The 18,355-nt window shown below is 35.9% G+C and overlaps 1 protein-coding gene across 1 annotated transcript in view; it reads right to left on the reverse strand.

Annotated features, from left to right (window-relative positions):
- Window positions 1-18,355, reverse strand: part of LOC135685885 (disheveled-associated activator of morphogenesis 1-A) — a 32,350-nt gene that overhangs the window by 12,217 nt on the left and 1,778 nt on the right. Inside the window, exons 2-12 of the mRNA XM_065201980.2 lie at window positions 15,187-15,276; window positions 13,626-13,691; window positions 13,224-13,312; window positions 12,351-12,428; window positions 8,229-8,286; window positions 4,248-4,338; window positions 3,280-3,386; window positions 2,561-2,671; window positions 1,507-1,610; window positions 966-1,032; window positions 552-669 (exon numbers count right to left, since the gene is read on the reverse strand). Coding sequence (XP_065058052.2) covers window positions 552-669; window positions 966-1,032; window positions 1,507-1,610; window positions 2,561-2,671; window positions 3,280-3,386; window positions 4,248-4,338; window positions 8,229-8,286; window positions 12,351-12,428; window positions 13,224-13,312; window positions 13,626-13,691; window positions 15,187-15,276 — 979 coding nt within the window. The remainder of the gene's footprint in view (window positions 1-551; window positions 670-965; window positions 1,033-1,506; window positions 1,611-2,560; window positions 2,672-3,279; window positions 3,387-4,247; window positions 4,339-8,228; window positions 8,287-12,350; window positions 12,429-13,223; window positions 13,313-13,625; window positions 13,692-15,186; window positions 15,277-18,355) is intronic.

Raw genomic sequence — 18,355 nt, forward strand, 5'->3', positions numbered from 1 at the left:
TAAGAAAATAATGAAACTGGATTTGACGGATTACACAAACTCTCGTTACGAAAGGTTTGGGAAGCAAAGCACATCACACTTAATAAATATGATCCATGATTTTCATACTGGAAAAACTTCGAATTACTTGTGCACCAGATCGCGATCGTTAAATCAGGTTATATGTTAAAGCAACAAATAGGTAATAATAATTGTAGTTAGAGCATAATAATAATAGTAATGATAAATATCAGTGTATAACAAGAGCAGAAATCGGAAAACGCAATCAGAGATATCATTAAAAACTTCACTGGAAGTGTCACAGAAGCAATCAAATAAAAGTATATCAAAAATCAAACATGTGCTATGTTTAAAAGTATAAATGTGCTATGATTTAACATATAGCGTAACCCCAAAAAGCGGAGATGCGCAGGAGCTACACTCCAAAGGAGGTTGTCCTTCATCTGCAGCAACGAAAGTGTGGGTCCTGATAATAAAAGCGTTGTTAGGAAATGTTTTCACCGCATTAACATAAAGCAATATTCTAAAATGGGATTCAAGAAGATACATACACGGCAAAAGCAATAAATGCTGCAGAATTGAAAGCAGGTGTGCATAGCAAGTCGTGTGACCAATCTTCTGTTTCAGGACATCAAGCATGCTGCTTGCACTTTTAGCGTCGATTTGTGGCTGAAAGCGATTGATATCCACATTATTTTATATAAACTTGAAAGTGAGATAAATGTTTAAAGATGGTAGAGAATTTCTACACATCATACAAACTCCTATCCAAAGTAGGCATACCTTTTAATTTCAAAATATTTTAGAATTGACTGAGGCACTAAAAACCTATAAGTCCTTCATTTAAATTTCTTTGCATGGGTATATGTTGCTTCAATTAACGTATATTCACGATTTTTCATCGCATTTCATATATCATGGCTGAGTTGTTCAAAGGTTAAAATAAACAAAGCTTTATAACGTACCACTCCATATCTTTTAGCGAGCTCGTTTTCATCCTCTGATCTGATCATGTCAAAGAAATCTAAATGCCTGAAACGAAAAAGATGCGAAGGATTATTCATCGATTTATTCTTTAAGCATTGTTTAAGGATCTCAAATACGAAGAAAATGATACGTGGATACACTAACGCTGTCAGGATTGACGTAAAACACCCTTAATATGTTTACTGTTTTTACTACCTAAAGCAAGGTCATTTTGCCTTGATGGAGAATTTCAGAACCGAATTTCTTTTTACTCTCAACATCTCCGCGGGAAGTAAACAACCATTGCTAATACGAGTGCCTAGCAAGACATTAATTCGCTGTCTTTAGACGTCAAATTAAGATTAAGAAATGATTCAAAAGCAGTAATATTAGATGACAGATCAGCTTTTCAAAAAACTGGTATCAAGATTACACTTTGCTTACACCGACGTGCTAGCCTTGCAGCCTTTGCAATGCAGCAATACACTAACTACGCATCAGTCATTTCTAGAATAATGTCATGTAACAGCTGTAATTTACCTGTCCAATGTGACGTTTTCAAGTTTACGTAGTTTTTCCATGACAGACTGTAGACCCAGCATCAGAAATTCGAACCTCAAATGGATTCGAAACTCTATATGATCCTGAAAGAAAATTCATAAAATCCAAATATTTGGAAGTCATAAGAAATTAAAAAAGAGAATTCTTTCTCGCATGTGTTGTCAATCATAGCATCCTTGTGGCTTGAGCCAGAAGACATCAATCTTTTCATTGATTTACTACACAAAAAAAGGAAATTATCCACTGGAATTTCTGTGTTATATGGCATCTTGACTGATTGGAAAGAGCAAGAAATTTCTTCATTGCTCTTGGTAAACTGTCTGTTAACTTGTTCCGTGCAACGATAATGCAAACTAATATTAATTTTTGAACACACGATGTTAGGTTGACAGCAACATTCTAGCAACACGAAAGTCTTTAATTTGTACAGCTATTATCCGCAAAGTATTATAGCTTGATCTGATTTAAATGCGCACAAATCTGCAACAGAGCGTGCGCTTAGGAATTTTTTACATATAGTAAGCCAGAATCGAGAAGAGCTGCTGAGCAATACTGTCTATGTGACAAGACACAATATGAAATATGAAACATGAACTTTAGCATGTGAAAAAACTTTGCAACGAAGATAAACGTGCAAGAAATGGCTCTTATAATAGCAGCATCAACTACACATTTTTCTATGGAGAAAAAAGAAGCAGAATTCTGGCCAAGAAATATCTTCAAATAAGTTGGTTCGTAAATGTTCCAGGTTCGGTTATAACTAACTGCAAAAACGTCATGCTAGGCTGTTTGTAGCTATTGCACTACTGGGACAGACCATAACTGGGCTCAGTTTATCCTTAAGTAATTGCCTGGATAATAAGTGGTAAATCTGCTTAAATCTAGAATACAACTAACTACAGGCTAACTTGAACCAATTTACGATATCCCTGCAGATAGTGTGCAAAAGGGTTCTTCGTTGCACAAATCAACTTGTTTTCTTTCTAGGAGTAAACGGATTATTCAACGAATGAGTAATAAGCCAGCAACTTACAGCCCCAGCTCCGTATCTTAATGCAGCATTTATAAATGACATGATTGCGATTTTTAAATTGAATTCATCCTTGTATATACCAGTGCTTCTATCCAGGTCATTGACAAGGGTCTAAAAGATGCAATGCAATTTATTAAGTAAATCTTTCACAGACAAAAATACATCATACATATAAAGTAGGACTGATATTGCCACAAATCCCTGATATATACTTCATACGCGATATACGGCATACGATATAAGATATACGGTATGTAGATGAGATAATCATAAGCAGTTAGAAACAAGACTTCCTTCTAGGACATTTTTCGAGAGGCTCGCTTTTATATTTTAACAAGAACATCCATACAAAGACAGATTTACTACAGTAGCGGACATTTTGTCAAATATTGGAGGGGGGGGAAGCCTATTTTATTTGATAAGATGACGTCACATTTGTCCATTGTTTTAGAAAGAAAGACCATTACACTGAAACCACTGATTTACTACCATTATACCCCCCCAGTCAAGCAAAGTTCCTCCCCTGATATTGACAACGTTTTCTGGTACTGCAATAATCCCTTTCAGCTTCCCAAACCTTTCTTTCAAACAAACGTTATTCAGGGAAAGATACGAAAAGAGCAAAAACGAGACGAGGAACAATTCTTTGATGTTTAAGGCAACTTTGGCACACATTGTACATACATCTAAAATGTTATCAAAATTCCCCGAAGTAGTACCTGAAACCTTGTTCGCTCCTCTGCAAACTGCTGAAAATGAGCCATTGCATCCATTACTTTTTTATGCCCACCAGGAACCAGGCAGCATGCTCCAAGAATCTCAAGAACTAATTGAAGATTGATATATATTCTTAAAGAATTTTCTTCAATGGTTTTATTTTGATCCTAGTAGTGACATTTCAACGATCAACTCAGATCAAATCTAACATACTTCATCTCCCTCCGAATCCTCTCATTTCTGTAATCAATGTCATTTATGTAAAATTCGAAAAAGCAAGGCAAGTTTAAAAAATACCACTAAGAAACTGAAATAACAACAGAATTTCTCAATTGGTAACTGAGCATTAAAAAATGGAATGTATGAGCATCAAATTCGTAACGAATTTTGATGGCATGAACGACAAGGATGCTTGTTAAAAAAATAGCAGTTTCTAGTTTTAACTGTGTTGGTGAATGTACGGCATCTCAAATACTCAGTCTACGCAGCCATATACCTGAATAAGAAAACACAAAAGCAAATAAAAATTTTACAATTTTTTATAAGAATCAGGTAAATTTACCGAGCCTAGATGGTTTTACTTTTTGAATAATTGGACGGTTGGATGTCTTTAATATTGTTCTTACTGCAGCAATAATTTTTATCTATATTTACAGACCATTAATTTTTTTAGGTCACTAACCAACAGTTTTGCACGACATTTCTAATAGTGCAGTTGATTAGCTTTTCATTTAAAATTGGCGTTCTATGTTGGTAAAAAGGTGTTCCCTGGTGTAAAAAAGGCGTGCCTTAAATTTTTTTTGTTTTGTCCCCCTAGAGGCTAGTAGCTGGGGCCGCCATAGTTGAGACTCAGCAAAAAATTAGGTATTCTTATAAGAAGTGTGTATGATGACGAAAATGACTGAACTTCACCATTACCTAAGATTCGTGTCTTAGTAACATAGGGACATGAAATAGCACCATTTATTACCTGCAACTTTGGTTTTTATATTTTCTGTGATCAGGCTCTGGGCAATGATATTTATACATGTTGTATGTGCCAATACCTGAGATCGACCATGCTAGAAAAACAAACTAAGACATTTAATGCATCTGAAAAGGCAAATACTCAAAATGCTTAGATAAAACGTAACACAAGGGTATTATTTGACATAAAATAGTATCAACGAAACAAAATGGAAGGCCAAAGGTTTAATGGCCTTCGATTAGGTGCATCATTTTGTTACAATAAATTTTGACGGTTCCTTTACAGTACAACTTGCAGATACGGCTCCTTTACAGTAATATATATGCATTGCAAAATGTGCATTGCCTGGGAAAGCAGCATGCAACCATAGGCTAGCTTTACAATGGGTCAAAGGCCTAGAAGTAAAAACATCTCTAGCCGGGAAAAGGAGGCCCTTGATCAAATACATTAGGATATAACTATCGAACTGTGGAAGCTGCTTTATACGGGCCTATACGTGCTGCAGGTAAATGCTACAGTAGAGCACGAGAAAAGTTTTGGCGACACTGACTCCGTGGTTTAACTTTAATTCCACGTGTAAACGAAAAACTATTTTTGAATGCAAATAATCTCTTTGATTCCAATATGTGTTTCGATATTCTTTGTGTCTCTGTTGACAGAGCCATCAGAAACCTGATCATGACGAGAACTTCGATTTGGTAAGACTGGTTCAAGGAGAAAACTTGACCTTTTCGGTAAACAAAGAAACGTTTGTCCACAAAACCTGTGCAATGTGCGTGCTATGGATCATAGAGGCGATTTCTCAAAGATTAAAACTATCTTCCAAGTACGTTTGCTGCTAAAATGGCCGGCATGCGATAAACCCTTTTCCGGTTTTTAACTTGCTTCGTTGACTGTGGTCGAGGTAATGGCTTAAATATATGCAAAAACGTTCATAAATTTCTCGCAACAATCAAGCCTAGTTTTATAATTTAAAGGTTTCTAAAACACGATAGTATTTCGATAGCTTCTTATCTTGACTATTTGAATTCAAAAACCTTCTTGTTGGTGAGATCTCATCAAATGAAGAATGCCTAGTATAAAAATGCTCTATATATACACTATTGGATTGGACCCGTTTTCTCTGAAAAGAGTCATAACGAATTCCCTAACATCTAGTTTCAGTCCTATTTTTCTTCTTTTCTAGACCCTTAGGACACAAGAAATTCTAGACTGATATTATGAAACCTTCAGAAATTTCGGTATAAAATCTTGTCTTGGTCAAAAAATTAAGAAACTTTAGATGTTTTGTTAAGCTTTTTTATCTTAAATTCCTTCTGTATCTTATGTGTACTCTATCTATACTCTATAACTTCTTCTAAACTATAACTGTTGGAATAACGACAGTAAATATATATAAGTGACTTTATTTCTCAGTAGAAATGTTAGTTTGAAAAGTTGCAACATAAAATTTTACTGTCAACTGTTGGAATAACGAGTTCCTGCAACAAATGTTGGCTACGGTTTTCTTAACCTGTTTGCTAAAAAATTTTTTAATAAAGTTTTAAATTATGAGGATTCGAAATTAAAGAAACGATATGCACCAAAAGTTTAAAAAAAGTAAAGAAACTCATCTGAAAGGCTTTTCCAAAGTTTTTTTAAAAAGTAAGTTACAAGAAATGGGTGTATTCCAATGAAGAATCTTGCTATAATAGTATCTTGTGATGTTATTAGATTTTAAATCTTCCAATAACTCGTACCTGGTTCTTTGATTTTGCAAAAAAATAAACATTGAGAATATGTGGGGATGATGTGATGATATGCTAAATTTGACCTTGGCTTGGGTCAAATCTTCGGCATGCAGATTGTGTCAAGGATCATCCGCTATATCAAAGCGGCAGAATCCTCCCACGATATTTGATTAAAATATATATCCATGGATGACAACTTTTGTACACAGCCTTGTTTCATTGGAGAGAGGCCCGAATTAAGCATCATTTCAAGAGATTACTACACGATTTATCGAATAAAAGCGCCATCTTTATACAAATATCCTTCTCTTGATGAGAAAAGCATCTGTCCCTCCTCAAAAGTTAATCAATGGGTATTAGGAGAAGTTATTTTCAGAAAAACATGGTCAGACCCTTGGAAACAGGTTGTAAATATCGGTCGGTAAATCCTAAAGCAAATTCCCAGGCGAAGCTTGTTGAATGATGATAAATCTTTGTTAACCATGAGTAGTCACTCAAAACTCTAGCTTTGTGGGTCGTGAGAAATAGCATATGGAAATAGATATGGTTTTCTTTCATTGCTGAAATGGAAATTCTGTAATCATAAAATTATCTGTATAATATACCATTTTTATTTGTGGATTTTGCACAATGAATTTACCTGGTTTTAGAGAGACCTTCTATATCCTATAGAAAAGACATCCGACTCTTGAGATAAATTGACATGGAGACGCCACTGGCGGGGGGGGGGGGACAGGAAGGACGCCCCCTTTCCTAAGTACCTCATCTAAATAAGATAAGAGGTAATACTTTGGCCAAGTACCTAAAAGTTAGTCATAGCGTTCCTAATTGTTAAAATTGGCGCTCCTTTGTTGGTTAATGGGAGTTTCCATACAATAAAAATTTAATGGCCTTATTTTTGTCCCGCCCCTACCCCACAGACACGCACACACACAGCCATGTGGCAGGCACCGCAATAGCTTAAATTTCTGAGTCAATAATATTTCACTATAAACACTGCACTGGAACATTTTGGGCATTGTTTTGCAGCTGTTTAATGTACAGGTCATAAAATTTCACTCCTAAAGAGTACTAATTTGGGTATAAAGTCGATCGATTAATACCCAGTGGATGAATCATGGGATTAGTTAACGATCAGTATAACAGTGATCAAAAACAGCCTGGGCTAAACAACAGTGCCTCAGGAAAAACATCCAGAGCGTTGTATTTTTAGCTTTCAATTTGACAACATAATTATGTATAAATCTCTTTAAGACATGGACTTCAAAGAGAGGAAGTCATCTCTCCGTACAGCAAATATAATTTTGCCGGTCAGAATTATTCTAAGTAGATACATGATTATTTCAATCTTTATTTGCTGCTCTAGATTACATTCAGATGCCTGGTATTTGACCAGCAACGACGGATATCAGGTCAATGACTTTTAAGAGACATGAAGCTGCTATGGACAAAGACGACGGTTGTTTTCTATTAAAAGCAGACAACATTAGCAAACCATGCCGCAAGCCACAAAGTATAATGACGATCATAGCAAGGTTTTGGGCAGGAATTATCCTGTTTTTTACTTGACAAAAGAGAAAATAAAAGCAAATAGGGATAATAGTCATTGATAATAAGTGGTTTAAAGACACTCAATCAACAGTGGAATATCAAGAATTCCAAAGATGTATATTGTTCCAATGTCTATGTATCTATTTTGACAGAGCAAGTATGTTAAATAGCAATGATTTTGGAGAGCTTGTGTTTTGATTAAGTCTTTTATCAACATAGAGCCAATTTTTCTTGAATAAAATAAACTCTGCATTTGGGAAATATGTGGGGAACATTTTCACAGCTTCAACCATGTAAGCGATCACTTGGATAAGAAAGGGCCCTTGACAAAGACGAAAATTTGAAAAACCAAGGTTTGAGGAGAAATCTATAGACTGTTTTTCTTATATAATCAAGGAAGCTAAGCTTTAGTCAAAATCAAAGGAACTTAATCTTGGTCTTTAGCAGCAATGAAACTCTGATTGGTCTATGTGGAAAAGGGCGAAAATGTATCCAAGATATATGTTGTATTTCAACTGCTAACTTAAAACCCTATCGATTGTAGCAAGGGTGAAACAGCTACACTTAAAGATAATGAGATAGAGGTGTCCCAACATAAAGTTGAATAACTTAGAATGATTAACGATAGGCGTGAAAACACTATAATGAAGTTGTAGTAGAGTAGTAAATTAGTCTTACGGGTTGCGTGTGAAATTTTACTTACTGAATTATTCATGAGGGCCTTGAGACACCCAATACAGGCGGTGTGAATGGCACTTTGGCTAAAAACAAGCAGATACATCAAATATTAATTCCAAGTGATCAACAGGTGAATGGGGCAAGGACTAAATCCGTACGACATTGACAACGGTAACGAGTCATTAAATAAAAGGAATTCACCAGACTTGAATTTATACGTCATTAACAATTAATATCAATTTCACATGGAGTTAAATTATTCAAGAATCTGCATTCGAATCTGCCAAGATTATCTTGATAATACGTATTCGCTCCTAAACATTTTGCGCCACGAAATATAATGACTTGGGGAGTAGGGCTGCCTAAGTCATTAGGAGAATTTCTGCTGCTTAATAATGAGATTTAAGGTTAATAAGAACAAAACATCACGATCCTTCGCTTAAAGGTGCAAAAATTTGCCTGAAGAAGGTGTTGGCCAGAAACAAAACCTCAGGCTTAACAAGTTGCAAAAAATGGGTGGTCTTGGATTTAATTTTATACTTTGACTCCTTTTAACGCCTGTTTCATATATCGTCGGAAACCCATTCTGCTTTAGTGCTGCGTCAATATATGCACCAACAAGCTGCCATTCACTTAAATTAGGCGCTCTAGCGTTCCGTAGACCTGTGGTCCGGCTTTTATGCCACAAACACCGCTGGTCGCATATTCCGCATTTTGCTGGACTGCCTCGAGTTTTTGGTGATCGATCATCAGCTGATAAATCAAAGTGGGACGGGAGTATAACAACTGCGGGTGTGAAGTGTAATTTCTCACGCCATCAAACTGTTCTTTATCTCCACAGCTGTGGCACAAGTACAAGACCTCCTCAATTTGATAAAACTATTACGTCAAGAACAAAGCGGACATCCTCATCTCAAACGATAGGGGCCTAGAATAATGTGAAGTCGAGGAAATATGGTTAACTGTAGCACCCCAGGCCCAAGTCCAACGTGCCATTTAGAAATAGGGCTGCGACCTTTTTGTTTTGTTTGTGAAAAACTGAACGGAATGCAAGCGTGACTGCTCGGAAGCTAAGACGCTATTAGTTTTTACTTAGAGCCATCTACCTTATCTGGTATTTATGGAAAACATGCTTGGGTATGAACAGCCTTCCGTGCATCAAAGACCACTAAGTATGATCAACAGACCACAAAATGAATTGAAGGCTACTACATCCGCAACACGAAAATTTCTGGTGAAAGACTTCACTACAGAAGAGAACACAAACAATTAGCAAGAGCTTTTAGCAATATGTTGTGTTTATATCAAAAATAATGTCTAGCTTTCAATTTCTATAATCATCTTAGATTAAGCATCGATTAAACAGCATTTAAAACCTATTTAAAAGGATCGCGCGCAATGACAACGCTAAATATTTGCTCCAGCACAATGAGCTGGATTGTATGCTGATCTATGCTAGCGTGCACCAAAACAACAATCATTGCCAATATTTTACGAACATTTCCAAACATTTTTCAGGAAACGATGCTTCATAACAAATTTTGATTTAAATAATATAAGAGAAAATAACTTTGGCCGGGTTACTGTTGTTGTTGCTGTTACTGTTACTGTGTCCTTTGAAATGATTCATGCGCTCCTTTCAAAGAAGGTCATCAAAAAACAAGAAGATTTGATATGCCACGCCCAAAACAAGCCTTTACTGTAATAGCGATCGAATTATAGAACTAGGCCAACCTTAGGGCAATATTGGCAGCCTCCATGTGTTGGCGGAAAGATTGACCTGAGAGCTCTTAAAATTGGATATATTCTAGTGTGTATTAAAAGAAAGGTGGTGATAAGAATTGTAGATTATCGCTCATACGCGATACGATAAGCACGCGCTATTGCAAACATTTTCAACGGATCTAGCCACATATTATGCAAAATCTGCTGTTTCTCTTTCGATACTGGATTTAGCAGTGAAAGGATAATCTAGGCTTTATCTCTGCGCTGACATCAGTATACAACGAATTTCACATAGATGACTGAGAAACTCAGCTGAAAACACTAGCCTGTGATTTCTTGTAACACAGGCCAGACTGCTCACGTACAATTTGCATAAAATCCGTTTACTACTTAACGACAACAGCCAATATACTTCGAGTAATCTAATAACTACAACAGTGCAACTTTTTTCCTTCATTCATATTAGAAAGGGCAAAGCAATGGCAAGTACTCCTGAATTGCAACTAACAATACTCGCGACAGGCCTACTCCTTCGCACGCTCCCTTTTTCAAGAGATCTTCAAGACAAAACATCGCCAGGAATACAAAACCGCCTCGTGCACTCCACATTTTGTTTTCATTGAAAACAGAATTAATTTACATAAAATGACGACGACGAGTGAATAAAATCTTGCAGTGGACTAAGAGTAATTTGAATTTAACGACGACATATTGAGAATTTTGGTCATTCTCTGCTGAATTTACCTAATCATTTATAATAAGCGGTGAAATATGTAACTTTTAGGAGGGAAGACAGCGGGCGCCTAGAGTCTCATAAACATCATTGAATGAGTAGTTTCATTAAAAAAGCAGTCTGTTATTAATCTGAACACCTGCACCAAAACCAGAAAAGTTATTAAGGCTTCCCGGGAACAGATTCCAGGAAAGGAATAACCAGAGCGTACAAGAGTCACTTTAGCTATGTAAAGTACAAGGAAATCTAGCGTTTCCCACAAAGGAAAGGACGCAGGAAATTTCCTTGAACTAAAAAGCCACCTGCATCCTATTCTACTCTAAACTTAAAAAAGGGGGGAACGGGGAGGTTTTTCAATCACTGCCATAAAGATAAAAGAAAGGATGAAAGACATTGTCAAAGAAAAATGTTTGAGAAGTAAAGATGTACTTCTGCACAACAATGTCAGGATTATACGACTGTAAAATGATTGTGAACAATTAAATGTATTCAAATCAAGACTGCAATATAAACTTATATAAAAAATAACAATTAGAATAGTTTCTGTACAAAATAAATGAATGACTAAGCATATAAGTGTATTAGAAAAAGAGCCAGTTAACAAATGTTTTTACTGACATGAATAAGAGAGCAAACTTAAACTGACCCAAACTCAATCGAGCTTGCAATTCAATGCATGAAACACAAAGAGACAGACTACACTATTCAATCCATTTGCAAACACAGACGAGTTTGAGCTCAGTATCAGAATTCAGTTTACAAAAGCGAATAACTAAGATTTCATGTGAACAGCTGCACTTAGTAATACAATGTAGCAGATGGTAACGTCTGCAATAAAATATCCCTTTCATGTTAAAGCAGTTTTGTTTTCTACAGTAAATTGGGCGACTAGCAAACTTTTGTGAGTCAGAATGTTTTTCTGTTTAATTTTGATAACGGGAAACCAAAATTTTCTTAATTCAGGAGACAAATTGAATATCAAAGAAAGGAAAAGCAGAGCAGCTTCTTTTGCAATTAAAGAGTGCCAGCACCAGTGTCCCATGAATCAGAACCATCCCACGAATTGTGACATCAAATTGTACTTATTCTAAGTGATATTAACTTTGAAGTCCAAGAAAATCTTTTACTTTTCTAATCTTGAAGTGAACATTAAAGTTTTACTGCATTCGAAAAAATTCATCCTATCTTTTCATTCTGACCGATGAACCAAATAAACTAAGCCTTAATCTTCTCATTATGACCAACGACCCAAAAAAATCTAGTCATATAGGCAACTCCAATTACGTCATCTCGGCTGATAAATATCTGGATTAACGAGAGAAAACAGGATTACCATGAAAATATTTGATGTGATGTCAATATTTTGGAAGGGCAGGGTAGCATGAGGTCACGATTCTCTGGAATCAACAAGCCTTCTTGGGAATCAATGACAAAGTTCCGTAATGAAAGCGAAGCAACTGCATAAAAGGGTCAAGTAGGGAATGGATGGTTCTGCTGCACGTCTTAGACTCGCCGGCTCCTAGGCTATTGTCTGTTTTCGTGGTGAAAACTTTGCTAGAAACTTTTACATAGCAGGCATCGGTTCAAAGTAGAATCTCATTTTAGGGACATCTTCGTTGACGAGAGCCCCCTAGTTCTGATAATACTTCCACTTCAACAGCAAGAGCATTAAATTTGAAACGAACTCACCATGTTTCCCAGTCCATGCCTGCAAGGATGTCTATCAAACACTGTAGGCCATCGAGCTCAAGAAACCCAAGAACAAAACTGAAAAAGAAATGGTGATTGGCTATCTAAAAACATAAAAATTTGTAGGAAAATAAGGTGATGTATCTAAAGGGAAGAGTAAAAATTAGGATTCACAGCGAATAAAAAAACAGGGTTTTTCCATCAAGAGCAATGTTTTTGTACAAAATATCTTTTTAGTATGCAATAAGCCACGATAATGTAAAGAAAAATGGCGCCAGATCTTTCAATAGATAACTTCACGATGCTCAAGCGAAAAAATAACCCCGAGTCTAACGTACAGAACAAAAATTGACGATTAAGTCCCAATATTTGCCATCAAATATTCATTATCTTATTGAAAATTCTTATAAAGAGGAGGTTTTGACTCTAAATCTAGGCAAATCAATTAATTCAACTTTGCTGCAAACAGCTGCAAACTGGGCAGGACAAAACTCGAGACAAAACTCGAGACAAAACTCGAGACAAAATTGAAGACAAACATTTGTTGATACTTTACAATGCACAGTTGGTTCATACTATATTATCGTCGTCTGCTAATGAACCGAGAGTCAATTACAATTACACCATGTCACGTGTATACATCTCACGTAATGCTCATCCTTTCGAAATCAACCACGGTAATTTATCTCACAGAAATAACAATTTTAACTGAAACTACATTCAAAACTAAACTATAACTACTTGAACATCGTGTCCCGAAATATTGCTCACTTTTTAAGCAAATTAAATGGAATTATAAACTCTTTTAGAATAAGATTTATGTTCATTAACTCATTTTAGACGAAAGTATGAACAGGCGTGTTGGGAGTATACCTCATGGGCTGTGTTCTGAGTGCTGTTTTGACTTCTTCCAAGAACTTAGCACGACTTTCTTGTTCCTCATCGTCAACTGTGAATAGTACCTGAACGAAGAAATATTAAACATGAAGCGTTTACTGAAATGCAACTAAATATATGGGCAGAAAGATCGCGAGGACGCAGAATATTTGTCAACGGAAGGTACAAGGGCCCAAATAAGCAAGTATTCAATTGCTGGAGACGACTTCCTAGAAAATATCAGTAAAGGATTTTCGGATAGTGTGGACAAATTTTGCTAACGAAGCATTATGACTTATCAAACAAATTTTTTAAAATTTGTTTATATGGTTGTCAGAATTGAGCGCGTGTTCTTTACAGGCAGCCCAATTGAAAAACATATAAAAGGTATGTACATACGTTACTCATATTCTTTAGCTGATCAACATAATAATCAGGCCAAGCAGTTGTGCTTTCTTGTTGACCCTAAGAACAGAACCGTTGAAAAAAATTGTTAGCAATACCCGCAGGTGTCTATCAAAGATCTTTTTACAAAAATTAGAAATAACAATCAAGTGTTAATCGTGTAAAAATTAAAGCAGATATTAGGATAGAACTTCTACAAACCAACTATGTGGTACTAAAGATATAGCACCAGCGGCTGAAAGGTGAAACAACAAAAAAACAGGGTTATCTGACGTCAATAAGGGTTCTGTCTTAAAATCTAATCTTTAGCCTCTTAGTGCTAAATTTTAAGATAATTAACAATTTTATAGGAAAAGGAAATTCGCGAAAATGCCTTGTTTCATTGTCATTTATGTAGGAAAAGAGAAAAGGTCTCGCGTTTGAGAATATTGATTAGATATCTTAAAGAAGGAAATCATAGTTTGATAGGGAAATGAAAGTGTTAAGTGAAAGACCACAATCAATCTTATTACTAGTCGCAATCATTCACAATAATACGAATAGAATTTGAACCAGTTTACTTAATATCGGCTAGCTAGAGGAAATGTGTGCGATCAGAATAAAACTGCAAAGGATAATCGAAAGTGGTCTAGCTTAAACTGCCTTCAAAAAGTGTCGGAATCCGATTGAGCCATTTTCGCTGATTCAGTGACACTGCCATTTTCAATAACCAGATTTCGCCTACTTATTAGATTCTGCCTGCCATTGGATAAACACTAAGCCTATTCTTAGTCAACTGAAAAATAGAAGGATTCTGATGGACGATGGAGTCTGTTTGGCTCTAAGTCACCTTCACAATGCTACGTTAATATTTTAAAGCAAAGGCAGTTATCTCGTCTGTCTTTCAAAAGTGAACGCAATTTCCATTGAAATGTCCATAGGCGCCTTCCAGTTTTAAACTAGTGTCTTCCAAAATCGGAAGCAGAGCTAATGCAGCAATGAGCATTAGTGAAGAAACGAAGAGGGAGAAAACTTTGACGCCTGATCTTGTTTTGATCATCCTTATTCTATAAACCTTTAATGAAAAAAAACTAAGAGTATATTTAGAGTCTGAGTTGCTAAATTTGATCTTATGTGCATCGTATGTTGATCTCAAGACCCCCTCTCTTCTCTCTACTCGACCAGAGAAAAGAGATTATTAAAAAAACAATAGAAACATTCGTTGTAAACACCCTTCTTGGTGATGATGTCGTTTTAGCTTTTAAAAACTAAAAGGTTTTGGTTAAAATCTGAATTCTTTAATTGAAACTTAGGGCAAACTCGCTGTGTAAAGAGTAACTCGGCAGTACATAAAAGAACGTAAGTCACTACATGAACTACATGATACTTGTTAAGATTCAAAAAATAAACAAGATTGTTCAAATTCCGAAATCAGCGAGAATATTGAGGTGCTTACAGTGATATATAAACCAGTTGCTGCTCATAAAAGTTTCATGCGTGTCAATGGAAAAAAGACACAGTTGGAATGGATTGTATGTTAAAATAGCAGTAATTAACAACAGAATTATTATTATACCTTCCTCCGTGAACAATAGATCTGCCATTTTTTCTCTGCTGATAATTCAAACATTGCCTTCCTGTGAACGGCAGTCAAATCCAATTCATCCTATAGAACAAGTGAAAAAATTAAATCTAAGCTTAGGAAATCCGTGGAAATAAAAATCAACAATTGGTTTCTCTTGCAGGTACAATCAGGTATTGTGTTCGCAACGAGTAGAATGAAACGGAACCAACAGAAAGCGTAGGTGACTGGGATTAAGTAGGATTTCAAGGAAGGGTGGATAAACTTCCACTGCAAAAGGATTAACTTAGGATTAACAACAGGAATAACTGCAGATGATTAATTTTAGGCAGGGTAACTAGAACTGGCCGTTCTGAAAATGCCAGGCGCCATTTGGATGCAAAGAAGAAGGTTTCTTGTGAAAAAGCTTGATAAAACAGGATAAATCGATTGGATTATCGCAATTAATATAGACAGAAAACTTGAGTGGAAATAACAGGACGATCCGTAGTCCTTTTTTATCACAGAGCTGCGAAATCCATCCAATTAAGACGGATATTTTCGCCGTTATAGAGAACGCCGACAGTATTTTCACTTCCGTCATAATTCTAGTACCTTTGGGTTAACAATTAGAGACAACAGGATAAACATACGACGAGGTGTTTGAACTCAGCCAACTTTGTGATTCGTAATTAGGGCCCTTTTCTACATAAGATTATCGTCAAACAATATAACAGGAACAATACAACAGGAACAGGGAGACGTTATCAGGGACGCCGGGGAGGGGGACACGGGCAGTCAACAGCCCCTGTTGCCTTATGATAGGAGGAGCAAAGTACCCTTGAAACCGCCCAATTGTAATAATCAGAGAGATGCATACGAAATTCTGATTGTAGTGCCTAATTCATGACGACATTTCGCAAAACTTGTAAAATAAATCCTTATTCAAAAAGTTAGCCAATTTTCAAGATACCTACAGAAGATCGAAATAAATTGGCAGTTAGTAGAAGGAATAAGTAGAAGCTGAGAGTTTCTTTCAAATGCCCTTTTACTCAAACCTGCCCCCTTGCCACTTGGTCGTTCCGGCGTCCTTGGGTCTGTTATGAAAGGGGGGCTCTCGCAGAATACCTCTCAAATCAGAACGATAAAATTAATTATAATAAAAATGAGAAACTTTCAAGAAACTGAAATTGCTGCAGTCTTGAGAAACCATCGACCCATGTTTCTAATAAAAAAATTATTGTTATTTGATCAGCTTAGGGAAGATTTGTCCTAGGGAACACCGCAATGAATGGCTAATACAATCGGGACAGGGCCTTTTCATTTTCTAACATACTAGCTGGGGGAATTGCCCCTCCAGTCTTAAGAGACTTTTCATTGGCCCACCTTTAGTGACTTTATAGAAATAAAGACTTGCCCCCTCCCCAGCCAAATTCCCTTCGAAAAGGCAATGAGTCGAGACGAACATTCTGATCATAAAAGTTCCTGACGTAGTCTTTATAAACCACTGTCTACAAACAGTATGTTTGGTGGAAATAAGCTGTTGAATATTTCTTTATATTTCTTCATTAGCTGGTGTCATATGTTGATCATATGACTTCCATTATCCAATGTAATATGATACCAATTAGGAGAGCTATTATCAGCTTCAGTTTCACACCAAGAACTCAGCAGGGTATGGGGTGATCTCCCACCACTCAATAATGCAGTGCACCAATGAATGGAGTTTTTGATACTGAACAGCTACTGCAATATCTCAGAATGGAAACAAGGAAATGTGTTCCTTTTCTTAATTCTGTGATAATTTGTGCCATTTTCTCGATCAGGACAACATAATTCCTTGCTCAAGTACCTTGCTAGGACTCTAATTACCAGAAAAAAGCAAAACTAATGCCAAATATGATTTCAGATCAGAGAAGAGCATCCCTAAACACAGTATTGGAATACCACTAAAGGCAGGTCCTGTGAGCATATTGATTTCCTTATATCTATATACACAAATATGCCTCTAAGTATAAAACGTATATTACAGGTACCAAGGAAAAAGGTATGCTTGATGCCCATTAAAGTACCAAAAAGACCCTCAGTTTAGGTCGATTTTCAGATTTTCTTCTGCTACATAAACTGCCAATCAAGCCTAGCTTTTGGAGTGATCTGTCAAGGAACTCATCTATTCACGCAGGGTCTCACTTTCATATCCTTGGCGATAAGTGATATTTTTTTCAATCTTCATAATGCTGAAAAATCTCCAACATACTATTTCTTCAATTTTTAGAAAACAGAATTAAAAATGGCAATTACTGTGAATTTTGCTATGACAATAAAAACTAACTGCCTTTGTGTTATTTTCAATAAATGCATTTTATATATAAAAAAACTAATGATAACAATCTCATTTTTGGATTGCTACTTTCTGTTACAAATGTTCCAAATATCATGTTTTTGAACAACAGATCTGTTATATTTTTACTTGGATAGCTGCCAAGTTTGCAATTAGATTGGCAGACCTCTATCTTTACTTTTTCCTTAATAACAACATCGAAACATCATTTCCTAGCCAATGAGAAAGCATTCTATATCAATTTAACTAGGCTCAGTACAGAAAAATTGGTCCTAACTTTTTACAATTTACCACTCTGAAGTAAAAAAAGGGCCTCAATCAAACTGATAAAAGACGTTTTGCTTGAAAATCATTGACCAGTAAACATACAGCTATAAAAAGAATTATGACAATGGAATTATCTTATGACTTGTGGTTTCAGATACACCACAGCAATGATTCGATTGGACTAGACAAATGAAAAATTTCTTTTGTATCTTAGTTTCAGAAACTATAAATAACAAAGCAATTCCTGCTACCTGTCTAGAAAACTCCTTCCTCATACTCTAGACATGATGAAATGCTGGGGAGGAGGCAATTTTATTTATCAAAGGTGTTTTTTTAATGGCTTGCTTTTGGATTTGGCATACAATTTGTGTGCCATAATTTCCTTTTGAGCATGATTCTAGTCAAAGATATTGAGACAAGAAACAACTGGCATTAATATAAAGGACATCTTTTATTTTTTACATACAAGAGAATCTTGATGATGTTTAGAATAAGCAATGCATGTATGAAGTTGCATTTACAAACTTCTTATAGTATCAAACCCTCTATGGTTTGCTTATCATAAAGAAAGATGCA

The sequence above is a fragment of the Rhopilema esculentum genome, chromosome 10, assembly GCF_057945365.1.
Source record: "Rhopilema esculentum isolate cy_ngs chromosome 10, ASM5794536v1, whole genome shotgun sequence".
NCBI classification, from domain to species: domain Eukaryota; kingdom Metazoa; phylum Cnidaria; class Scyphozoa; order Rhizostomeae; family Rhizostomatidae; genus Rhopilema; species Rhopilema esculentum.